Genomic DNA, 24,880 nt, shown 5'->3' with positions numbered 1-24,880 from the left:
AAAAGAGGATAAAGGAAATTATATGAGCTCGTGAATTCGTAATATATGGGAGAGGAACTAATATTGTGCAATTTTTTTTTAAAGAATAAGTTAAAGCTTGGGAGCATCGGGAGAATAAAAGCAAACAAAAGAATGTTAGTTGTGATTTTGGAATGCCACCAAACACTCCTCACGGGGATCTTTATGAACACAAACCCACTGATATATGATCCTGATCTCTCTTCCCCTATTCACCATCTCTCCTTGTCCTCCATATCGCTCTCTTTATTTCTTTCTCTCTCGAGAAATATATATGCGTAACGTATACATTGATCTGTGTACGTATATGGATGACTATACTCTACGTTTATATGTATGTAGTTGTGCATCACATTTTTGAACAAACACCAATGTAAAGTCACGTCTCTCAAAACACTTATCATATATACATATATATATATATATAGTTTGATGGCCAACAATTTGCCTTACGCATGTAAAGAATGATTTGATGGATCAGTTTCAAATTAAAAACTCATCTATTTCATTCAAAAAAAATAAAAACTCATCTATATATGTATGTTAGATCAATATGCTCCACCCACTAAAGTAAATATACGAAGTTGTACATGTTAGAGTTTATAAATACATGTAAGTATATAAGTTTGGATAGATTAGTATTGATAAATGATGCAGAAGATTGTCTATGTAAGAGACGGACAAACAAACGTACCCACCAATTCACATGCGTGCCACTTAATCATCACAACAAAACAACACTCTACACACAAGTCCCGTTGCTTCATCAAACCCTTTCTGTCTCACGTCTGTAGCTTAATTCGTTTAGACATCTCTTTTTTTTTTTTGTAACACAAACTTATATTATAAAAGGTTCAAAGAGAAACGTTTACAACTGAAGCATAAAGTTCCGGAGCCCTGTTCGACGGTAGAATGAAACTAGAAAACAATACAGAAAAACTAGAGATAGAACCATCTAGGGGCGAGTCACGCTCAGCGAAATGAAGAAACCCAAAGAGAAGCTTCACTTTTGTTCCCATGGCGATTGTTCGAAAGAACAATTGATAGTCGAAAACGACGTTGAAACACCTATACGAAGAGGTTGGAATGTTGATTGGCAAGAACTTTAGGTGAGAAGCTCCAGATCCGTAGACAACATTGAGAGAACTAAGTCCTATTTGACTTGATTTGGCGCTGAAACAAGTACGATCAGCTTTAAACCCAACATGGCTTACCGAATAGACTAGGTGAATCTCAAGCTCTAACTTCACCTCCAAAGAGGCGCTTGGGGAAATGAGGTTTGATGACAGAGCTGAAGGTTTAATTGGGTCCAAGACTCGAAACTCAACATTACCGTGTCGAGCCCAACAAGTTGTAACCGAAGACCTAAGCAGACAGTCATCACTCTCGTTCAACCAGAGTGTGTGTGAGCAAACATCGGATAAGAGGTAAAAAGCTTCGGGATGGATTGGTCTCCGTGTAACAACTCCAGTGTGAAAGTCGCATAGTTGTGAAGAACCGTCGATGCTTGAGACGGCGTAATGTGATGGAATCACAGCGGTGATGGAGTTAGTAAATCTGGCGAGTCCACACTCTTGCATAATAGTTCCAGCGACGAGGAGATCGGGAATGCCACAAATCCGGTTTTGCGAAGAACCGTCGATGCTTGAGACGGCATAGTGTGATAGAGACGCAATGGTGAAAACTTCGTGAGGAAATCTGGCGAAACAACACTCTTGCACAATAGGTCCGGTGGTAACTAGGAGACGAAGATCTAATCGATGTAGCTTAGCTCCATAGAAACCTTGGTGGGATGGAGCTGCCTCAATGTTGGGTGTATAATCGGTGGCATAAAGACATGTGAGGAAGCTAGCGGGAGTTGGATGGAGGCGGTGGCTGGAGTTGGTGACTCGATCCGGCGAAGGGGAGAGACGAGATAGAGGAGTGCTCTGACACAACCTCCGAACTGGCTAAAACCCAAGACGAGGTTGACAAGGAGATCTGGCTCAAGGGGCTCTGCATACGTCGGATCTAACTGAAGATTTTTCATGGAAAGCATAGATCCGCAGGTTCGAGGCTTGACTATCCCGGGATGGAACGGAAGCACGGAGAGTGTTAGCAATGGAGAGCGACCGTGGTTGGAGATGGTCTCAGGAAGTGTGGAAAGGTGGGAGCTTTTCATCACTGTTAGAAGCGGAGGCGGAGGGGGAACCTGGAGGTAGGTGGAACTGAGAACAGGGGCGGTGGTGACGGAGAAACTCGACGAGACGGCGTTGTTAGAGACGACGCTGACCACGGAACAGAGACTGAGAACCACGAAAAAGGAAGCAGAAGACGGTGAGGAGCGAGCGGTGGTGCAAATGGCCCGACGCCGGCGGCCAAAGGCCTCTCCGGCGCCGAGAGAGATGATGTGCGGCGGAGTCTCTATCGGGAGAGAGTTAGGGCGAGCGTACTAAAGTCCACTCTTCTTTTTCTCCAACTCTCGTCCACTCCGAGATCCTCTTTGGTTAGATATATTGTTGGAGATATGTACTTATGAATTAAAATCAAATCGTAGAGTTTAGTACTCAATATGTCATATAGTATTATATACAGCATATATTAGAATCTGATTTAAATGTATTTAACATTTGTGTTGTGTGATATTCTTGCAATTGCCACCATTAAGGAAAAATTAGGCAACACAAACAAAACCAAGAGTTCCAAGACTATGGTATAACTTATATACACTGTAGTTTTATATTAACACTGTAGATATTATGCCTTCCGACAATCGCCATGCTATTTGTAATCTTGTTATAGAAAATACCGATTGGAAATGAAAATGAAAATATATGTGGGAGATATATATGTAGGGTCGCTATCTACATATGAATTATAAGGGATACAAAGAATTACCTTGTCATTGATTCATTTTCGAAAAAAAATGGCTTAGAAATTATCATTTTAGCAAACAGGTAAAATATTTTTTCCCTGTTCCATATTATATATTAATATTTGTACCTTAAAATTTTGTAAAAGAGTCTCGTGTCTGCAACAGCTATATCTCTTTTGTCTTATCTCCCTCATGAATTAAACTTTCTTGCACTAAATTACTGATTTAAAACATCTCTAACCTATCTCTAAAATAGAGAAAACGATAGAGATGAGGTTTTTGCTCTAATGTCTCTCTATAAAAATGTTATATTTGCCTCTATAAATAGATGAATACTATTTTTTCTTCTATATTATGAGGTTTTTGCTCTAATGTCTTTCTATAAAAATGTTATATTTGCCTCTATAAATAGATGAATACTATTTTTTTTCTAAATATAGAAAAAAATAGCATTCATCTATTTATAGAGGCAAATATAACATTCTTCTATTATAGAGAAACACATTGGAGCAAAAATTTCATCTCTATTTTAGAGATGAGTTGGAAATGGTCTTAATATAGTTCATAAGCAAAAATCAACGAGATTCAATATTCATAGAGTAGTTCCACTTGAAAAACGATCATTGGTTTATTTTCCTACTTATTAGGAAAAATGATTCTGACTGCATGAAAATTTACACGTCCGACTTATGAACCACCATTATGAAACACTACTTATTATTATCAGCTCAAGATTGAAATTTTATGAAGACCACGCCCTCTATAGACGCCGTTACTTCACAAGCGATTCATGTTACTGTTATGTCGTTAACTTCACTTGATCTGGTATGCTAAGAGTACTAGTTATACTTTTTTTTTTTTATGTTTTTGCTAAAAACTATACATTTATTTCCTTTTTTTGTTTAAGATCTTGATTAATAGACTGTTTATTACATTATAGTTTTGCTAATCTTTTTTTCTTTTCCAGGTAAACAGTTGATACCTAGTCTCAATTCAATTAGGTGACAAAAATAATCATGACATTGCAGTACACATATTTATCTCTTGCTGTTTATTCTTCATATTATCACGTCAATGTTTTACTAACCTGGAATATCCTAGATTTATAGAATGATCCATACCAAACTTCAAAGAGAAGTTTAGACAATAGATGGATCTCTTTTTAGATATTCAAATAAAGTTTAAAACATGGTTTATATTCGCGTGGTAGGTTTAGTATCGTGGAGTTGCTTCGAGTCCCAATACATCAATTTTAATGACGACTTATTAATTAAACTAGTCCAATACATCAATGTACATGGGATTTAGATGAGACCAAACAGACAAAATAATATTGAACATATCTGAAGAAGAATTTGCAATAGTATGTTGTAGTCAGGGTTTATCAGTTTGAAGTACCCCACTTTCCTCTTGAATGTGACAAAGGAATCAAATGAGAATTAGGTCACGGGGGCGGCTTTGTGCTATCAAACATCACTCTTTTTTTGTAATATCTTTTATTTTCGATTTTTGTATAGTATTTGATCAAATAATATACATTGCTCAATCATTTCCATCCTCATATTTATACATCAGAATAATGTAGAAAATACGTATTTAACATTAAATTTATGACTAAGTATATATGCTCACAGTTACATGTCTGACGTGTGCATGTCTAGTTGTAGACTTATAAACTAATTATACGTGCGGGTACATTTTCATTTTATAAATATATAACGGATACCATCGCAAAACTTTAAAAGATATTTACATTTTAGTGTTATATATTGTGTAAATCTATAATGTTATTGGTTATGTTTCTTATTCGATATTATTAATGTATAATGATTTGTTTTAGATATTTTACTTTATTATTAATTGTTATTATATATTAATATATTTTCGAGTTTGGTAAAATAAATTCATAGTATGAAATAAAAAAATTGAGAATCTCCTTCATTTTTTCTAATTTTTACAGACTGAATACAATACATTTTAAAATTTTATTTAGTTATACTATAAAATTGATATTTTTTTAGCATAATTTATATTTCTATGTTATTTATTTTAGTATATTGTGAGATTTTATAAGTAAATACATTATAATAATATTATATTATTAATTTTGAAATCAATCGCTGCATTAATTTAAAAATATTTTAAAATTTTATTAAGATTTTGTTAGTTTTTTTTAACATATTTGTTATAAGTAAAAATAAAATTTAAATTTACAGTTAAAATTTATTTATTAATATCTATATAATTTATAAGATTTTTTAGAAATGTTATATATCAAATAGATTAACTTAAATAGTCAAATAGATGTAATTGATGAAATAGACCTAGTATGATTTTTTATGGTATTTCTTTTAATAAAGAAGATATAGAATATAATTATAAAATTTAAAAAATAGCATACACTTTTATTTTATTTTGTTTTATAATAAAATTTTATTTAAATTAATGTATAATAGTATATATTATTAATTACGAAATTAATCAATGGTACTAATTTAAATAAAATATTTTAAATTTTTAAAAAGATTTTGTTAGATTTTTTTCTCAATATTTTGTTATAACTAAAAATAAAATTTAAATTTACAGTTAAAATTGGTTTATTATTAATATCTTTATATATTGATAGACTAATATAAATAATTAAATAAATGTAATTAATGAAATGGACCTAATAAGACTAATATGACTTTCTTATGGTAGATAAAAATGGTACAAGATTAAGGGGGGCTTATTGTACTCATGATTTGAGAGAATTCTAGTTTTTGTTCAAATCTCTCTTTATTGTATCTAGAATTTATAAAACTTCTATCAAATCCACCCTACCCTTATTGGATTGATCATTTATTCAAACTCCTTCAAATCTCCCCTTATTGAAAAAGAAAGATTTCACTCCTAATATTATCAAGAATTATTAGATAATTGGTTTTATAGACAAAATTCACTAAAACAAATACCATGAGAGGTATTTCAAAATAAATAAGTAGAAAAATTGTTTTTTCTTCGTTTAATAAATTCTACGTCGTCTGTCTTCTTCATGAGCTTGTCCTCTGTTTCGAACTAAGAGAGGCATACATCGCAATCAAAAGGGGTAGTTCTTGAGACCGATGATGGAATGAAAAACAGTTATGTGTCGATGAAGGATTGGCCAACTACTGATTCGTGGAGGTGGAAAAGCTGGCCTTGAAGAGCAGTGACGTTGTCGAAGTAATCTTCTCTGTCTCTTCTCGGTGGTGTGAGGAGGAATCTGACTAACAGATTAAGGAGACCTGAGATGAAGAAGATGATCGATAGGATTATGATTATCAGGAGAATGCTTGGACTGGTTTGCTGTTGAGGTTGAAGTTTGTGTTGGATCAGATAGTTAATGGTGGTGGTTGTGGAATTGATGAAGGAGAGAGGCGATTCTGGGTTTTGATTTCTGAGAAAACCCAATTCATATTTTCCTGAGAAAATTTCATGGGTTTTGAAAGAAACAGGAAATTTGAGAGGAAGAGTCAAGCTTTGTTGTGTTTGGTTTCAGACATGGAAGCTCTCAGCGAAAGAGCGAGATAGAACTGCTCTGTTTTTGATTCTTACGAGATATTTTTCGTAAAACGAAAGAGATAGAAAGAGAGTGATGAATAAGAGCAATACATGTTGGAGACAATTGATTGATGACGGAAGATAAAAATTTCATTTAAGATTTCCAACAGTTACACCAAAAAGGACGGTTCCACTTAAATTTTCAGATTTTCCAGTGCTATAATTAGTCGTATAAATAATTTTAACTCCTGCAAAGTGTTTTATGGAGACTGGAAAAGGTGTGTATGCTTTGTTTTTGTGTCATGCGGCAAGGTCAAAAGAGAAGAGACGAGTGGAATATTTAGCTTGAGAGATATATACAACTTTTGTAAACAGAGATGAAGCTGTGAAATGATCTTTCGTAGTTTTAAGCTGTGAAATGATCTTCCGTAGTTTTGATGAAGCTGTGAAATGATATTTCGTAGTTTTTTTTTTTTTATTATTTTTTTTATTTTATTAACCAGGTGTTGACCAGCTTTCGGCCAGCCCACCACCTAGGCCCGGAGCCAGCCGGCGTCTGTACCTTCTTACGGGCCCTGGACACTCCTCCCCGCCCGAGACTCGAACTCGTGACCTCTCAGACCGAAGCCTGAGGTGTTACCAAATGATATTTCGTAGTTTCGAGATGAAACAGAGATGAGGCTGTCAAATGATCTTTTGTTTTATGTTGTTTTAAATATTAAAAATCTTATAAATCTCCAATTTTTAGAAAAAAAATCCTATCAAAATCACTCATCTAAATTCCTACCAAAAACTTCGAAATTCTTACAAATTCAATATAGGTTCCTAAGCTTTTCACAAAACTTATTTGTCGGAATCCACAAATATGGGAGAGCACACTGCACACGTTAACAATATATATCTATATAATTTATAATAGTCAGAGTAGACAATCAACAACTTAATTAGACACACATAATCATAAACGTTATATGAAATTAGATATGATTTTACACAAAATACATAATAATCACATACATTGGTTTGCATAGGCCTGGGACTTATTATCCGAGATCCGGATTCGATCCGAGATCCGCTCCGGATCCGCTCCGAAAATAGGATATCCGGAGTGCCCGGATCCGAATCTGGATAGTAAAATCTTGAATCCGTGCAAACCGGATCCGAATCTGGATAGTAAAATCTTGGATCCGTGCAAACCGAATCCGGATCCGGATATCATAATTTTTAGGTCCGGATATCCGGATCCGGATCCGTGTTTTTAAAATACATTAAATTTTTAAATTTTATTAATATTTATATTTGATATATTAATATTTATACATGAATTAATCTTATAATATTATATTTTAGATTTTACAATATTATAAACATATATAAATATATTTATAAATATTTAATTTATGTATTATATTAAAAAAATTAGTATTTTTTGTTAAAAAAATTATTTTTCATTATTTTGACGGATCCGGATCCGGATATCCGCGGATAATAGAATATCGAGACGGATATCCGAAACCCGGATATCCGGAAACCACGAATCCAGATCCGGATATTAAATCCACGGATACGACGGATCCGGATCCGGATATCCGGATCCGTCCCAGGGCTAGGTTCGCATATAGAAATTTGGATATTCATATTATTTTTTTAAAATACTTTTAATATTTAATTATCAAGAATATGTATTAGCTATTGAATGAGACTGAGAAATGTACAAGCCCATCTCATTTCTACTTAAAGCCCATAAAAGCAACCTAAGGCCCATTATGTTCTATCTAAAGCCCTATCCCTAGTATCCTCCTCTTCTTCGAAGCACCTCCTTCCTCCTCTTTCGACACCAAAACCAACCTTCACGCCGCCGAGAGAAACCAACACAGATAAAGAGAGAGAGAGAGAACGAGATGGGGAAGGGTTCTAAGAGTTCAAGAAAGGGTAAAAAAGCATGGAGAGCTAACATAAGCACCGAGGACATCGAAGACTTCTTCGAGAAAACCACCAAAGACGCTCTCTCCGGTGGAAACCTCTCCGCCGCTCCCAGCGAGGACCTCTTCCGCGTCGAGAAGTCTCACGGTTCTCTTCTTAACTCCCTCTATGTTTAAGGGTTTTGCTTAGAGTGTGTCTGCTTAGCTTCCTTTACGTTTTATGAGCAGCAAAGTATTCACCTTTACGATACATTAGAATCAGCATAGTGATGGAATCTCTCCCGTTAGAGTTTCTGAGTCGTCTTAGAGAGCAAAGGAGTAATCTTTATATGTTATAGAAAGGAAAGTTTTAAACTTTATTATGTTCTTTTTTTATATCAGACCTTCCGGTGAAGCGTAAGATTGAGAAGAGCAGAGAGAAAGTGCTTCGGTGTGACAGTGTTTTAAAGAAGAACCCATTTGTCCAGGTGGTGTCATCTTCCAAGCCCAAGTCAAAGATCAGTAAGAAGAAGAAGACAAACGCTGTAGAAAGCAAAACACCTAAACAAGCTCAAAGTGTAAGTGATAATGAGTTAGCACAGTAGCAAAAGCTCACCGGTTATTGTCTGGACATGAGGTTGATTTTCATATGATTTTTTTTTCTGTTCTTTGCAGAACGTTGATGATGATTCTGTAATGATGGACTTGTGGGGCGATGATAATAAAGGTTTGCTTAGTGAAATATTATACTTTTAGTTCGGTCTGAATCCTTTTGATTCTTTTGGATAGAGATGTTAACATATAATGTTTGGTGTAAAACTTGCAGGAGAAGATGAGAGCAACCCTAGAAAGGTAACAATGTCTCCCTGTAAATAAAATTGTTGATTTGTTTTTGAGACTGTAACACTTTTTATTGTTTGTACAGATTTGGAAAATGACTACGACTATTCCAGCAGTAGAAGTTGATCCTGCAGGATGCTCATACAACCCTACAGCTGAAAGTCACGAGGTACAAACTCTTTACTCTATAGATTAATGTCTCACTGACCTGAGCTTTATTGTCTTCTCTCATGTTCTATTGTGTTGCAGGATATGTTGGCTGAAGCAGTTGCTCAAGAAATGCAGAAAGTTTACAAAACTGAGCTAGGACCTGAGCCTGTGCCTTTGACTATCGATGGGAACAACAATATCGAAGACGAGGCGGGTCTTTTGAGTGTGTGCAATAGAATAATCAACGGAAAGAGTGCCTACTTTCTTGGTGTGGACAATGGTAGCGAAGGTGAAGAGGAAGCAGACGCTGCAAATGATGTGTCTGAAGCTGGGAACAAGTAAAACTCTCCCTCTCTCTTCTTTATTGTTGTTTTGTTTTACATTCTGCATTGGCTAAGACTTAGATTCACATACTGCAGAACCGCAAGAACAACAAAGAGAGTGACACGTGTGGTGTTGAACAAGCGAGCTAGACAAAAGGCTCTACGTAAAGAGGAGACGAAGGAGAAGCATAAAGAGAAGTTATCAAAAGAGATTGACAGGTATTTTGAATTAATGCTTCTCAAAATATTATTCTTACTATTTTTTTATTTTTGTAGCTTGCCGAAAATTATAAAAGAAATAGCTGAAGATGATAAGGAGAAGCTGAATAAAAAGATAAGACAGACCATTGCTAAGGAGGAAGTGCTTAAGATACGTCCTCCTCGTTTGGGAAAGCACAAGTATGAGGCTCCTCCTGTTCAGGTTCTCTTAACAGAAGAGATGACCGGTTCACTTCGTAAGCTGAAGGTAATATATATACGCTTGTTTCCCTGAAACAAAAAGTTTATGGTCATTGTGAGTTTTCTTGGTAGACAAGAATCTGATGAGAGATCATTCTCTTTATTTTGGAAGGCGTGTTGCACACTTGCAAGAGATCGATTCAAGAGCCTTGAGAAGAGAGGAATACTTGTTCCATCAAAGACCATTAGAAGGTAAGTTCTGATAGTAAATTGAATCGATACAGTGAAACAAAGTAGGTTAATGTTGAGTTCTTAATAAGATCATGATTATGATTTGTGCAGGAACTAGGAGTTCTTTCACTGTAACGGCTGGTTTTAAAAACAACTTTTTACTATGGTAACAGCAGCGGATACTATAATCATATATGTTGTGTTTTGACATTAAGTTTTAATCTTTGGCATTTTGCTTCAATCTTTTTTATAACAAATCAGTAATGAAATAATATTCTACTTTGTTTGGTTTTATCTCCCCTACCCCATATAAACATTTAAATTCCTTAAGTCACTATAACAGTACAGCATTAGGCGTGGGCACAAGCTGAAGCTGAGTATTTGATATTTCTTTGGTACGTTTTAAGTATTTGCTAAAATATGGTGGATTTGCAAATTACTTACACAACTGTCTAAAGCTTTTTTCTCAAAGCAAATGGTCTCATACTGTGAACAAAGTAGGTCATGTTGTGTTCTTGCTATCATATGATTTGTGCAGTATGGGAGCTAATAAATGTTGTGTTTTCACTTTTAACATTGAGTTTGTTTTTAGTCTTTGCTTCAATCATTGGATAAACATTATCTTCGGTCATAGCTGGCAAAATAAGCATTATCTTTGTTTTTAGTCTTTGCTTCAATATAGCTGGCAAAATAAGCAAAGAAATAATATTTAATCTTCTTATTTGTTTGATTCAATCTTTTCCCCCAATACAAACATACCAATTGAATGTGTTACAAAAAAAAAACAACCAATTCCTGAAGTTCTGCTATTACACCACTCATTCACAACCTATTTTACATTCATATGAAAAAATACAATGCAATCTTGAAACTCCTACCATCTTTACAGATTCTTGAAGAGACTGTGACTGCTTAAAAAATTTAATGCTTCTTCTGTTTCTGTGAAGCTGTATATGTTTGTTGAAATGGCAATGATGCTTGTGGCAACAGCAAGAGCAAACATTACTGAAGCAACAATCTTCTCTTTCAACGTTGAGATACCATTCACATTCCTTCCATTATTCCAAAAAACAGTTAATCAGATTTGAACCTGAATCAGTTAGAAGTACAGAAGACGAGCTAATAAATGTGTACCTCAAGACAATTGCAGCTGGAAAGATGAATGCTATAGAGACAGTAGAAGTTGATCCCAAGAACTGAAAGAAGTACCAAATGTCCGGTATAGCAATAGCAGCCAAGAAACAAGATATGAGCAATGGAAAAGTGAGTCCGAAGAATCTTTTATTGTCATTCACCAAAGAAACCTTCTTAGGGAACAATAGCTCGTCGAGGTTGGCTCTCAAGGAGAAGTTGAGCAGAGGAAACACAAGCATGAGGTGAATCGCGTAGCTGGCTCTAACGATGTCGTTTAGCAACGAACCTATTGAAGAACCGGAGCTTTCATCAAAGTTCATAAGAACATCAGTCATTGTTGCATCCCCAAAGAGAAGGTAACAGAAGAGACCAGTCGCTGAGTAGATCGTAGCGCATAAAATCACAGAGACTCTTGTTGCTGAAAGCACTTGTAATGGATCTTTGAGCTCGAATCCAACCGGATGGACTGCAGAAACAATTTACCATAATAACTTCAGAATCAAAGAACAGTAAAAAGAGTGTAAAGGTTCGGTTTCTTACGGTTGAAATGAAACGTAAAGGCTGTTACAATCACAGGTGAAGCAGTGAAGAGGTTGAAGAAAGACTGTCCTCCATTGTTGAGATCAGGGAAGAGTCTTGGACTCTTTGTTCTCCCTTGCACGAGTGCTACAATCGCTAGCACGGAGCTTATGATAACAAAGAATAGCGCAAGCAGAAACGAGATCGCAGAGCTTAAAGCCAATCTATCTACAGAAACATACAAAAACCATCAGAACAACAAACAACAAAAGCAAAGTCTTCTTTAAAGATTTGTGGTTTAAAAAAACGTACCAACGCGTCTGCATAAGACTAAGGGAAGGAAGAGGAAGACGAAGATGAATAACAAACTAAAGAATCTCGTGTTCCACCAATGAGAACCAAACCATCCTTGAAGAAGACCCAAATGTATAACTCCTCCCTTTTCATTACCAGAGAGAACATCACCTAAGAGAAGTAAAACAATGTTATTAATTCTCTAAATACACAACTGGAACCAGAGCTTAATAACCACTTCTGGTTACTATTTCTCTAAATCCAAAACGAAAACCGAACCGAACAGTTAACCAAATATCCCAAATATAATTTATATATTTAAAAATCTTAATTATTTCACTTTTAAATTAATAATAACTATAGTAATATAACTAAGTTATTCGATAACACAAATTATCTAAATATTTTTTTTTGGATTTAATTCGGATTTTCTGGCTTTTGTCGGATTTAAAAACCAAATCCAAACTATTTCTACTTACAAAATAGAAACCCGACCAAACTCGGTCCGAAAAATGTTTAGTTCCTAAAAGTGTCCTAAATAACCCAACCCGAATAACCCGAAACCGCAACGACCTGACCCGATTAACAAACAACAAGTCACCAAACCAATTTAATAGTTTAAGATTCGTAAGAGACTTAAAAACTTTTTACCTATGATAATAGAGAAAATGATCATTGACCCAAACGTCACCACCATCGTGATAACCTGAACAGCGACGGATCCAGGCTTCCCGAACGACTCCTTCATCACGCCGGCGTAAGTCGTCGCATCTCCGGCGACCGTGGATTTCATCAGAAACCCGGCCGACACGTTCGAGAGCCACGCTATGATCACGATTATCGATAGAGACGGGATTACGCCGAGGACTTTGAACGCGGCGGGAATCGACATGATCCCGGCTCCGACTATGCTCGTTGAGACGTTGAAGATTGCTCCGGCGAACGAGCCGTGCTTCTCCTCGGGTGGTGATGATGAGGAAGGGTCGTGGCTAGGTAATAGAGGCGCTTTAATCGCCGGGGTCATTTTTCTCTCAGCCGCCGGAGATGATTAAACAGAGAATTCGCGGCGATGAGAGGGATGATTTGATTTGATTTGATTTGATTTGTTCGAGGAGGGAGCAGGAAGAAGATGGCAACGTCAAAAGGACGTGGCATCGTTATCATATATAGCCTTTTTGTCGTGAACGCTTTCGTTTTTAGAATTTTTCAAGATATTTTGTCCAAAAAACAAAAAGAAAGATTTGTAAAATATAATGAAAACGATGTGAATACGTATCTTGGGCTGCTGCTGCTTTATAACAAATAAAGCCCATTATAGTGTATATCAAGGCCCATGTACATCATTTGTAAAATATATTGTGAGCTAGGAAGGCCCAGCATGCATGGCTAAAATATTTAGTATCTCAATCAAAAGGTTGTATTAGAATCATTTAATCAAGACTTTTTCTTGGGTTCACCCTAGAAAGTTGTCATTTTAGATCTAATATCTTTTAATTAAGGAAACAAAATAACTTACCAAATTATATTATGCTTTTAAAATAAAAAATAAAAAATTAAATAAAGAGAAATAACAATAGTTCTAAAAAAAGATTATTTAAAAAAATATTTATTTTTAAGATTTAGAGTTTAGTGTTTAAGATTTAGAATTTAGAATTTATCCAAATGTTTAGTGTTTTTCCAAGGGTTTAGGGTTTACCTAAGGGTTTAGGGTTTACCCAAGAGTTTAGGATTTACCCAAGGGTTTAAGGTTTTCCCAAGGGTTTAGGGTTTAGGATTAGAGTTTAGGGTTTAGTGTTTTGTTGACAACATGTTTAGTGTTTTTCCAAGGGTTTAGGGGTTTACCCAAAGATTTAGGGTTTACCCAAGGATTTAGGGTTTAGGATTAGAGTTTAGGGTTTAGTATTAGGGTTTAGTGTTTTGTTGACAACATTTTTTTTTTTGAATTCGTTTTTTATATATTATTTTTATTTATTTTTAAATTTTATTTTGAAAAAATAATATAATTTGACAAGTTATTTGGTTTCCTTAATTAAAAGATACTAGATTTAAAATGACAATTTTCTAGGGGGTGAACCCAAGAATAACTCTTTAATTAAACTTTGGTTTATGAATAAAGTGACATGCCTAAATTGAGTTTTTTCAAAAGTATCTCGAAGCTTTTCAATGAAAATTCAAATATAATAGTTGATTTTACTGTTCAGCTTATCATCATTGAATTTAAAAAACAATAGCCAACACCGCAAAGCCTTACTTGTTTGCTCTTGTTTGAGATTTTCATTGCATAAAATGAACAGGGCATTGCTGGAGCCACTGATGAGGAAGATGTTGCAAAGTTCTCAGATCTTGTCAAAGAATTAATTTGATAGCATGACGACAATCTTATCTGAAGCTCACAAAAAACATCGAATCAAATGGTCTATTAATTCAGCTTATACAGTTATGTTTTGCAGGATGCATGGAAGACAACATTACTTAATATTTTCATGATTACAAAAAAACATTACCGAATAATACTATCAATTTGCTATCTCTACTAGTGATATGCCTCGTCAAAGATATGATGACTGGTCATTTACACACATCTTACAGTGAAATGTTTCAATGATCCAGTAGTGTTAGTATATTTTCTGCATTTCAAGTTGAAATATTTTAACTGTATTATGTACTATGGGGGTCTTTAAAAAGACAAGGTAGGTTGGTAAAGTACACTAGATGGACCACAAATAGTGGGATTATTTAACAAAAACTGTAGATGTCAAAAAAAAAAAAAACAAAACAAAACTTTAGTAATTGAACAGAACCTCCACCAAATTTAAACCTTCTGTTTTTTCTTCCAGCAATAAGGATCTTATATGTCTGTTGAATGGTAAAGAGACGGAAATTTGACACTAATACGTTTGAGGTTTGATTTATATGATGTACGAAACTAAGTTATATTGTTCTTGGATATCTACATAATTATGACTTTATGCTTTCGCTCATTTGCACACCTAAAAAGAGTGTATTCGTGGAATGCATTTATTTTTACAAATTAGTTTCTAAATTCTTCCATAAATCTAGGATATCTCCGTGTTAAATCAATAAAATCTTGTATGAAAGAAAAAGAGAATATATTTGTATAGTGTATACGTTTTCGAATATGTTTGGTAGGAAGCATGAGGTCTCCAGATCTTTCGGGTACCATCTGGTGCCTGGTTAGGCCAAAAAACTCTTACTACGTGTTCCTATAAGCGAAAAAAACTCATGCTACGTGTTTTCTATAAGCCAAAAAATTCATGCTACGTGTTTCTTTCTAAGCAAAGCCTATATGAGTCACTGACTTGCTCAAACTTCAAATCTCAAAACACATCCTTTCTTCATGGGCACTCCACAACAACAAGAAGACAGACTCTCACCACCAGAAGCCAAGTGGTGGGTCGACGGACAACGCATTAGACACAAAGGCTTCTGGTTCAAACCAGAGTTCATCACTGCCTCTGAAGCTATAAGAGCACACTACACACCTCTTCCTTCCGACATAATCCTCGCCTCTTTCCCCAAAACCGGCACTACTTGGCTCAAAGCTCTAACCTTTTCCATTCTCAGACACAGCTCAACCATACACGACGACCGTGACCATCTGGATAACCTCAACCCCCACGAGGTCGTACCCTTTTTGGAGATCGAGTTGTTCGGTGAAAACCCATCAAAGGACACAACAAAGATCTCTTGTCCTAGAGTGTTCAACACCCATCTCCCTCTCTCGTTTTTACCGGACACTGTCATGACCTCAGGGTCCAAAGTCATTTACATAACTCGCCACCCAGCTGACACTTTCGTCTCTCTCTGGCATCTCTACAACAACAAGTTCGGGACCGAGATCTCCATCCAAGAAGCCTTTGATGACTTCTGCAAGGGGATTGTCCCGGCCGGTCCCTACTTCGAACACGTACTCGAGTTCTGGGAAGCAAGAGACCGAGACGGTGTGTTGTTCCTCACTTACGAAGAACTGAAAGGAAAACCAGAAGAGAACGTGAAGAGGATAGCAGACTTCTTGGGGTGTAAGACGATGGTGGAGAAGGTGGTGAAAGAGTGTAGCTTCGAGAATCTGAGGGGTGCAAGTAAAGAAACAGGAGAAGGAGTTCACTGGAGTGGAACTAAGTATAAGATGTTCTTTAGGAAAGGTGTGGTTGGAGATTGGAAGAATCATCTTACACAAGAGATGATGAAGGAGCTTGAAGACATTGCTGAAATGAAATGGAGAGGATCTGGTTTGGATCTCAACATTTTTTAATAATAATGCTTCATAATGATCATATAGTTTATGTTGTTGAGTGGCCATGAGTAAGCTAATTATAAGTTAACATTAGAGCAAAAGTGCCAAAACAATTCTCCTAGTGAAAAATATATATATTACAAAAGAAGTAAGCCTGAGAAAACTTGGACTCAGCAGACCACTTCTTCTTTGGCACCTTCTTATTATTCATCTTCCAACCAACTAGATTACCAAGTTACACCTGTCACACAGTCACATGTGAAACCGTAATCGTCACACAAACTCTTTTTACTGTTTGAGTAGTTCATGTTCACAGGGAAGTAACTCAAACAGACTTCTTGTCCTTCTTAACAATTATTTTATATTTTAAATGTATTTAAGTGGGGTTAATAACTCTAGTTAAGAAATTCCATTTTGAGCAGTCCAATGGGAGTTTCATAATTAGGGGTTCTTAAAAAATTTATTTATTAAATAAAACATATTAAAAGATAACATTTAAAATATAGATTTAAAAAAACATAAAAACAAAGATTAGTACAATAATCGAGAATAATTCGAAAAAAAAATCTGAGCTTGAATGGAAAAATTCTCGGGCGAATCTCTAAAATAGCACATTTCTAAGTTTATATCACAAAAATAGCACTCAAAAACTAAAATGACCAAAATAGCACCTTTCTAAGTTTATTCTTTGAAAATTTTAATTTTTTTATTTTTCAAAATTTGAAATCTTAAACCCAAAACCTCATTTCTCAACTCTAAACCCTAAACCCTAAACTCTAAACCCTAAACCTTAAATTTTAAACCCTAAACTCTAAACCCTAAACTCTAAACCATAAACCCTAAACTCTAAACCCTAAACCCTAAAATTTAAACCCTAAACCCTAAACTCTAAACCCTAAACCCTAAACCCTAAATCCTAAACCCCACCCTTTAACTCTAAACCCTAAGTTTGTGACTTTTGATAAAACATTAAGTGCTATTTTTGTGACTTTTGACCTTGAGTGCTAGTTTGGAAACAAAAACTTGATTTAGTGCTATTTTTGTCTTTTTCTCAAAATTCTCAAAGGTAATGAATGGAAAAAATCTCAAAGGTTTGATCAAAATGTTGATCAAAATTTTCATCAAGTGATCGATCCCTCAAAAATATTTTGAGAAAAAGAAACCATGAGATGATTTTTTTTATAAAACTTGTTTACAAGTCGAAGGAAACTTGTTTATAAACCTGTTTATGAAACTTGTTTTCAAAAAAGAACTTGAGAAGGAACTTGAGAGAAGATGTGTGATGAATGAAGAAGAGTGTTGTGTTGTGAATAAAAGTTTGGTATACAAAGTTTATATAGACAAGACTACAAGAGTTCAGAAGTTTATATAGACAAGACTACAAGAGTTCACAACACTACAAGAGTTCACAAGTTTATATAGACACAAAGCTTTACAAGTCCGTGACTGATGACTACAAGAGTTTGCAAGACTACAAGACTACAAGAGTTAGTACGTAAGCATTGCACAAGTGATTACTACACAAGTCTGTGACTGATGACTGATGACTGATGACTGATGACTTTACACTCTTCTTGACCTGAAAAAATGAGAACATGACACCCTCTATTCTCTCTCAAAGTGACAAGCCATGTGACCACAAAGAGCTTTAGAAGAAGTGACACCTTTACCACATTCTCTGTGAACTTCCTCTCTTTGAACTGCTCCATCTTCTATCTTAAAGACAAAAGATCAAACCACTATATAAGCACAGATCAGAAGAATGGAAAACTAGTGAGAACCCATTTATTTAAATTACCTCAAATCTTGGAAGAACACAATGAACTAGAGAATCATCAAGCTCAAAGCTTGATACTTTCTGCCAGAGATCAGGTTTTAGCTCAAAGCTTGATACGTAAACGTTATACAAAAGAGAAATAACTTGTTTCCAAGTAATTTACACACTCATCACTAAGAAAAATACAAACAAACAAACACGAATTGTTGATACTCCATATACAACGGAGACAGAAGTGAAGTAGCTTGACAGAAATTTACCTTACAAAATGAGCTTTGGTAGTTTGATTTTACCGTCGTGGTTCGTTCATAGACTTTCCTTCAAACAACTCATCCACCAATCTCTCAAGATGTTCAGCTGTATACTTTATGTATCTCTGAGAATTCTTACCACTCTCAACCAGAGGCCTACAATTTAAATCTCTTTAAGGTTTACATCTTGACACTAAAAATATGTTGAAAAGCTTTTGCAGGTAAGAGAGAAAAAGGATTTTACCCAAAGCGTTTGAGGAATGATCTATAAGCAGGCAATAATACTTCAGCAACAGCAAGTCTTAGTGACTCTCTTAGCTCTGTGTCTGGAACCGTCCATTGTGATTGTCTCTGATGCAACTCATCAAATTGCATATTGAACATCTTGAACCTGCTCTATTTTTTTCAATATTCTTTAATCATTCATATATAAACATTTTTAGGTAATTAATATATAAACATTTTACAATAACTGTGTTTTTGGTTGGATGAAGGCTTACCTCTCTTTTGGGGAAAACAGATTCAGGAATGTGTACACAGGTTTTAGAAGTAATCATAACAAAGTTTCGTGAGGCACCTTCATCCTTTGCCATATCAAGGAAGGCCTGGAGCTCCAAAGCCCTTCGGTAATACATCATGCCTCGCACTAGTTTATCAAAATCAGTCACAACATGTATATAGCAAGGACAATATCACAGAGCTAAAACGTGAAGCAGAGTTTGTCTAATGAAAAAACTACCACATACCAGTTTTGGTCAGTGTTTGGCCTCTGTAAGATGCCAGCAGACGAAGCTCTTCTTCCAAGTCTTCTCACGTGACAGTTTTCACCATTTTCACTATCAGCCCTGGGAAGCACATACCCCTTCTCCTTCTCCGACGGCTTCTCAAACAATCCATAGATCCTGCTCAAAAGCCGACTTAGTCCACACCACAAGTCGCAGCGATTGCAGACACAATCTTCGTCGGAGCGTCAGACACGATCTTGGTCTGGCGGAGAATCGGAGAAGACGGAGAAAAACAAGAGAAAAGAAAAAAAAGAAAAATAAATGCCTTTCGTCTCAACGATCGGTAATGGCTTTTTAATTTTATTTTGATTTAATTAAATCTCTCAATAACTTAAAAACCCATACTAAGAAATTCCTATAATCATGGTCTAATGTGATAAATATTGGTATGGGCTTAAAGGAATTAGTATGGGCTTAGCAAGAAACCTGTACTTGAGTTTCTGAAAGAAAAAAAGAGGTTGGCCCAAGCCTCGTCTTCACATGAGTAATTGAGTGCATCATCTGAGTCTCAAATGGTGGGGACGAGATCATTTGTATCCATCCATTCACAGACTTGAATGCTCACTTATTGGCAGCCAACTATTTCTAATCTACAACAATATCTCAATCTCAAAGGGATAAACATCATTTCATGTGGTCTTGAGTTACAATATCCTGAAAAAGATAAAACACTTTGAAAATTCCTGTAAGAAATTAGAAGAATAAAAAAGGGCAAATCTCCAAAATAGCACATTTCTAAGTTTATATCACAAAAATAGCACTCAAAAACTAAAATGACCAAAATAACACTTTTCTAAGTTTATCCTTTGAAAATTTTAATTTTTTTATTTTTCAAAATTTGAAATCTTATCCCCAAAACCTCATTTCTCAACTCTAAACCCTAAACCCTTAAACCCTAAACTCTAAACCCTAAACCCTAAACCCTAAACCATAAACCCTAAACCCTAAACTCTAAACCCTAAACTCTAAACCCCACCCTTTAACTCTAAACCCTAAGTTTGTGACTTTTGATAAAACATTAAGTGCTATTTTTGTGACTTTTGACCTTGAGTGCTAGTTTGGGAACATAAACTTGATTTAGTGCTATTTTTGTCTTTTTCTCAATAAAAAACCCTGAAAGAAATCAGTAGCTCAGAAGAGAAAAGCTTCGTATCATGGAAGAAATAAAGATACCATTTCACGAACATCTTGTCAGACCTTGTACTCGCTTTCTAAAGGCCATATGGTGTGGTGCATGCGGCGAAAATCAATACCGCATATACGGAGGCTACCGCTGCAATGAGCTTGGCTGTGATGAAGCGTTCCATAATGAATGCGCTGAAGCCTTACCTGAAATCATCAACTCTTTTCATCCCGAGCACCCTCTCACACTGATCCAGGATGATGATTTGCATAATGCTTGCAGTTTATGTCAACAAAGGTTCATACTTGGGTACAGCTGTTCAATATGCGACTTCCAGATAGATATGAAGTGTGTGAGGATACCACCCCCACTTGTTATTTCTGAAAATTCATGCCTACACGAGCATCCACTCAAACTATCATATGGAGAGCCGTCAGACAGCTTGGAATACGATTGCGCAGTGTGTGGCTTTAACATTGGCTATAAACATAAATATTATTACAGATGTCATCAGTGCAAATTTGCCATCCATCTTCGATGTGTCGATAAAGCTCCAGGAGCATACCACACTTCCCATCCCGAGCACCCACTCAAGTCAATTAGTTCTCCACCTGATTATGCCGACAAAAAATGCCTTCTTTGCGGGGATGAGTTTGACGACAGCAAGCCCTGGCATTTGGAAGATAAAAAACTGCACCATTGTGATGTTTGTAATTTCAGCATATGCAGAGGTTGTAAGACAAACCCACCACCAGTTTGTGTGGTAAGCTCGACGACACATGAACATCAACTTCATCTTGTCCCAAGACGCATGGACTTCACTTGCAATGCTTGTGGGGCGTTAGGTGACCGAAGCTCTTATTTTTGTCTTCAGTGCAATTTCATGATTCATCGAGAATGCATCGATCTACCACGCGTTATAAACATCAACCGCCATGATCACCGCATCTCTTACACTCGCCGCCTGGGACATGGAGAGTCTCCATGGAAATGTGGAGTTTGCCGTAAGAAAGTGGATGGGTTCTACGGGGCTTATACTTGCTCCAAATGTTCTACTTTTGTTGTTCACGCAAGATGCGCAACGAGAAAAGATGTTTGGGATAATGTGGAGCTGGAAGGGATGCCCGAAGAAGAAGTGATTGCGCCATTCGAGGTGGTTGATGATAGCACAATAAGACATTTCAGCCATGATCATAATTTATATATCAACAAAGATGGCCAGATTCTACATGAAAACATAGTTTGTGAAGCATGCGTCTTCCAAATTGGTTCAGAATCGTTCTACAGTTGCAGGAAATGCGACTTTATTCTCCACGAAAAATGTGCTAACCTTCCTCGTAAGAAACGTCATGTGTGCCACAACCAGCCATTCACACTAAACACAGTTTCTCGCTCTGAAGAATGTTTTCTTTGTGATAAACGATTCTCCGGCTTCAGGTACGAATCTAATGTGTCATTCCAAATTACGCTAGATGTCCGATGCTGTTCAATTTCAGAACCATTTGTACATGAAAGCCATCCACATCCGTTGTACCATGTATCAGATTCAACGGGTTATATGGTTAGACGAATGCTTAGCTGTGATAAGCTTAGCTGTGATGAGTGTGACTTTAGCTTGGAGTTCAAGGACGCTGTTTTGCCGAAAAAAGTAATGCGGAACAGGTATGATGATCATCCTCTTTTCTTGTCTTACGGTGAAAGCAATGTGAATGGAGAATATTATTGGTGTGAAGCATGTGAAGCAAAACTGGACCCAAAGAAATGGTTCTATACATGTAATGATTGTGGGATCACACTGCATGTTCCCTGCGTTGTGGGAGACTTCTCATACATCAAGCATGGTACAAAAGTAAGCTATGAAGAATAGCGTCATTCTTTTGAAGTGTGTTATGTATCCAACACCTCTATTTGTAGACCATTTTGCTTTGAGTGTGGTTCTCGATGCATGCTCCCTTCCATTCTTAAGGTTTTCATGTCCGGAGGTTCTGTATACATTTGTTCTGAAAAATGTTTAGGTAAAGACTGGAAGCATTAACGGAATGGGCCACGCTATGATGAATAAACACTTTGTAGTCATTTTATTCGAATGAATATTATAAATTAAGTTACTCTTAGTAAGGCTACCATCTTAGTACTAAACAGATTACCTTGAGAGGAATGCCACAAGCAATGAGTTTAACTCGCGGCAGTAAGTTAAGAGAGGCTCATACTCTTGCCAACGTTGAGCAGGCCAATGCGACACATACGACTTCAATGCCTCTCCGTCCATCCTGCATCCAATCCAAGAATTGGAGTTAATATGCTGAGTAAGCATGGACAGGACATTTGTAACTGAACCTAAGATCCGAACCAAAGAGAACTCAAATCCAGTATCCGATTCGAACAATAAAAATATCCTAATGGATCTTGTGGGGTGGTATTTTGGGATATCGGATATTATTTGAAACAAACCCGTATCCAAATGGATATTCGAAAAACAACCTGGAAATTCGAATTAGTATCCAAAACGAGTTTATGAAACCAAAATAAATAATTCAAATACTAATCCCATGTTCATTTTGATCTAGCAGTAAAAAAACTGATTCCGAAGTATTATTAGTAACCCGAAATGAACTTGAATCCCGAAGTACTATTATAAAACCTATCCGAACTCAAAGTATTATTAACCAAACTCAGTCCAAACATATGTATACCCCGAATGAAGCCGACTAGGCTGACCCGGAAACACAAAAAATTCAATCCCGACCTAAACGGGTATCAAAACGACCTAAACGGGTATCAAAACGCTCATGCCTAACACAGAGAAAAGCAAGAAAATAGCTTTTTGCATGCACGTGCGAGGAACTAGACTCAAACCTCTTATCCATGTATTGGTTCAACTGCTCCTGCAGATCAACAGGGAACGCTTCCAACGCAAGAGATAACTGACGCTCACTCTCAACGACCCCTTCCTCAAGTTCCTCACGATCTCAAGCTCCAAGTCTTTATCGTCTCTAGTAGGCAACTACTCCGCCTCACCTAAGTACACAATCCTCGCGTTCAGAAGCTTCTCCCACACTCTGTTGTAACAATTGTGAGAAGAAACAGATGCGGAAACAGATGAATAAAAACGATGTAAAAACGACACAGAGATTTAACGTGGTTCACCAACTTGGCTACATCCACGGGCAAAGAGAGATCTTATTATTGGAGGCGATATTGAGTTTACAGAGTACAAGTTTAGGGTTACTTCGAATACAAGATATATATAGTAACATCTCGTATCTAAAATCAGATGTAACATCTATAATAACTTGATGCAACGCTCTTGATGCAACCGAGTCGGTATGATGTACGTGATGTAACATCCATCGCCTAGATGTAACATCCAGATTCAAGGCATATCAACACACTTTCTTCTTATCTTTCCCAACTGCCATCGGTTCACCTAGCGCCGTCGCGTCGTAGATCCTAGACGTTATCTCCTCTACAGGCGGAGGAGGAGAAATTTGAACGCGGTAATAGACATGATCCGGCGAAGGAGCCGTGCTTCTCGTTCTCCGATGATGATGAAGGTTCTTGGTTAGGTAAGAGAGGCGCTTTAATCGCCGGAGTCATTTTTCTCTCAGCCGCCGGAGATAATTAGCGGAAAATTTGCGGCCATGAGAGGGATGATTTGATTTGATTTGTTCGAGGAGGGAGCAGGAAGAAGATGGCATCGTTATCATAGCCTTTTGTCGTGAACGCTTTCGTTTTTAGACTTTTGCGAGATATTATTTTGTCCAAAAAACAAAAAGAAAGATGTGCAAAATACAATAAAAACGTATAGCTGTGTGTATAAAGTCCCATGTACATCTTTTGTAGATATATATTGTGAGCTAGGAAGGCTCAGCATGCATGGCTGCAAGATGTTATGAGCATCTCAATCAATAAATATTTTTTTGGTTAATTAATTACATTATTTGTGGGTAGTGTACACTTTTCCGAATGTGTTTGGTGCTCCTACTATGTACGTGTTCCGACGAGCCAAGAAACATCATGCTACTTGTTTCTTTCTAAGCAAAGCTTCTATAAGTCATGACTTACTGAAACTTCAAACTTCAAATCTCAAACACACATCCCTTTCTTCATGGACACTCCACAACAACAAGAAGACAGAATCTCACCACCAGAAACGACGGAAATGCGACTTTATTCTCCACGAAAAATGTGCTAACCTTCCTCGTAAGAAACGTCATGTGTGCTCCAACCTACCATTCACACTAAACACAGTTTCTCGCTTAGGAATTTGTTGTCTTTGTGGTAAACGATTCTCCGGCTTCCGGTACGAATCTTATAACTCATCCCGAAAGACTACGCTAGATGTACAATGCGGTTCAATTTCAGAACCATTTGTACACGAAAGCCATCCACATCCGTTGTACTATGTATCAAGTTCATCATCGCTGTTTGAGAAAAAAAAGCTTAGCTGTGATGAGTGTGACTTTAGCTTGGAATTCAAGGACGCTCTTTTGCCAAAAAAAGT

The 24,880-nt window shown here is 36.4% G+C and overlaps 3 protein-coding genes, 1 long non-coding RNA gene and 1 pseudogene across 10 annotated transcripts; 3 read left to right on the top strand and 2 right to left on the bottom strand.

Moving 5' to 3' along the window:
* The first annotated feature begins 8,188 nt into the window (after positions 1–8,188).
* On the top strand, positions 8,189–10,532 carry LOC106391594 (ribosome biogenesis protein NOP53-like). Of its 3 annotated transcripts, XM_048755197.1 has the most exons (10): positions 8,189–8,464; positions 8,698–8,873; positions 8,971–9,022; positions 9,122–9,147; positions 9,221–9,304; positions 9,385–9,623; positions 9,705–9,827; positions 9,885–10,074; positions 10,180–10,259; positions 10,350–10,532. In XM_048755197.1, exons 1-10 carry the CDS (start codon positions 8,296–8,298, stop codon positions 10,354–10,356), a joined length of 1,146 nt encoding a protein of 381 aa, XP_048611154.1. In that variant the 5' UTR covers positions 8,189–8,295; the 3' UTR covers positions 10,357–10,532. The 3 variants fall into 3 exon arrangements, with proteins under 3 accessions (XP_048611154.1, XP_048611153.1, XP_048611155.1); XM_048755196.1 differs by having other exon boundaries at positions 8,196–8,464; positions 9,705–10,074; XM_048755198.1 differs by lacking the exon at positions 10,350–10,532 and having other exon boundaries at positions 8,196–8,464; positions 10,180–10,263.
* Positions 10,533–10,929: 397 nt separating this feature from the next.
* On the bottom strand, positions 10,930–13,336 carry LOC111197884 (amino acid transporter AVT6D-like). 2 transcript variants are annotated; one of them, XR_007322676.1, is made up of 6 exons: positions 12,837–13,336; positions 12,204–12,356; positions 11,913–12,119; positions 11,373–11,838; positions 11,028–11,290; positions 10,930–10,997 (listed from the first exon to the last, which is right to left on the bottom strand). XR_007322676.1 is itself a non-coding variant. In XM_013832274.3 (5 exons), exons 1-5 carry the CDS (start codon positions 13,207–13,209, stop codon positions 11,122–11,124), a joined length of 1,368 nt encoding a protein of 455 aa, XP_013687728.2. In that variant the 5' UTR covers positions 13,210–13,336; the 3' UTR covers positions 10,930–11,121. The 2 variants fall into 2 exon arrangements, 1 of the variants encoding a protein (XP_013687728.2); XM_013832274.3 differs by having other exon boundaries at positions 10,930–11,290.
* A 2,207-nt stretch (positions 13,337–15,543) lies between these two features.
* On the top strand, positions 15,544–16,458 carry LOC106394109 (cytosolic sulfotransferase 18-like). Its single transcript, XM_013834712.2, has one exon. It carries the CDS (start codon positions 15,544–15,546, stop codon positions 16,456–16,458), a length of 915 nt encoding a protein of 304 aa, XP_013690166.2.
* Positions 16,459–17,744: 1,286 nt separating this feature from the next.
* Positions 17,745–19,708, bottom strand: LOC125585681. Of its 4 annotated transcripts, none has more exons than XR_007322673.1 (6): positions 19,215–19,708; positions 18,969–19,114; positions 18,713–18,864; positions 18,478–18,624; positions 18,239–18,298; positions 17,745–18,156 (listed from the first exon to the last, which is right to left on the bottom strand). It is a non-coding gene; the product is annotated as an uncharacterized LOC125585681 (long non-coding RNA). The 4 variants fall into 4 exon arrangements; XR_007322675.1 differs by having other exon boundaries at positions 18,239–18,390; positions 18,713–18,859; positions 19,215–19,666; XR_007322672.1 differs by having other exon boundaries at positions 18,713–18,859; positions 19,215–19,640.
* Positions 19,709–20,362: 654 nt separating this feature from the next.
* LOC106447533 lies at positions 20,363–24,308 on the top strand (annotated as a pseudogene).
* Positions 24,309–24,880: the final 572 nt, after the last annotated feature.

This window comes from Brassica napus, chromosome C4 (assembly GCF_020379485.1).
Source record: "Brassica napus cultivar Da-Ae chromosome C4, Da-Ae, whole genome shotgun sequence".
In the NCBI taxonomy this organism is placed as follows: Eukaryota; Viridiplantae; Streptophyta; class Magnoliopsida; order Brassicales; family Brassicaceae; genus Brassica; species Brassica napus.
Note: the sequence above shows the minus strand (reverse complement) of the source record. Positions and strands in the feature narration are given on the sequence as shown.

Coding starts and splice junctions, on each gene's coding strand:
- LOC111197884 (XM_013832274.3), bottom strand. CDS start 13,209: ATGACCCCGGCGATTAAAGCGCCTCTATTACCTAGCCACGACCCTTCC. Junction 12,357..12,836: donor CATTTTCTCTATTATCATAG/GTAAAAAGTTTT, acceptor TACTTCTCTTAG/GTGATGTTCTCTCTGGTAAT. Junction 11,839..11,912: donor CTTTACGTTTCATTTCAACC/GTAAGAAACCGA, acceptor TTGTTTCTGCAG/TCCATCCGGTTGGATTCGAG.
- LOC106391594 (XM_048755196.1), top strand. CDS start 8,296: ATGGGGAAGGGTTCTAAGAGTTCAAGAAAGGGTAAAAAAGCATGGAGA. Junction 9,023..9,121: donor GTGGGGCGATGATAATAAAG/GTTTGCTTAGTG, acceptor TAAAACTTGCAG/GAGAAGATGAGAGCAACCCT. Junction 10,075..10,179: donor GTTCACTTCGTAAGCTGAAG/GTAATATATATA, acceptor TTATTTTGGAAG/GCGTGTTGCACACTTGCAAG.
- LOC106394109 (XM_013834712.2), top strand. CDS start 15,544: ATGGGCACTCCACAACAACAAGAAGACAGACTCTCACCACCAGAAGCC.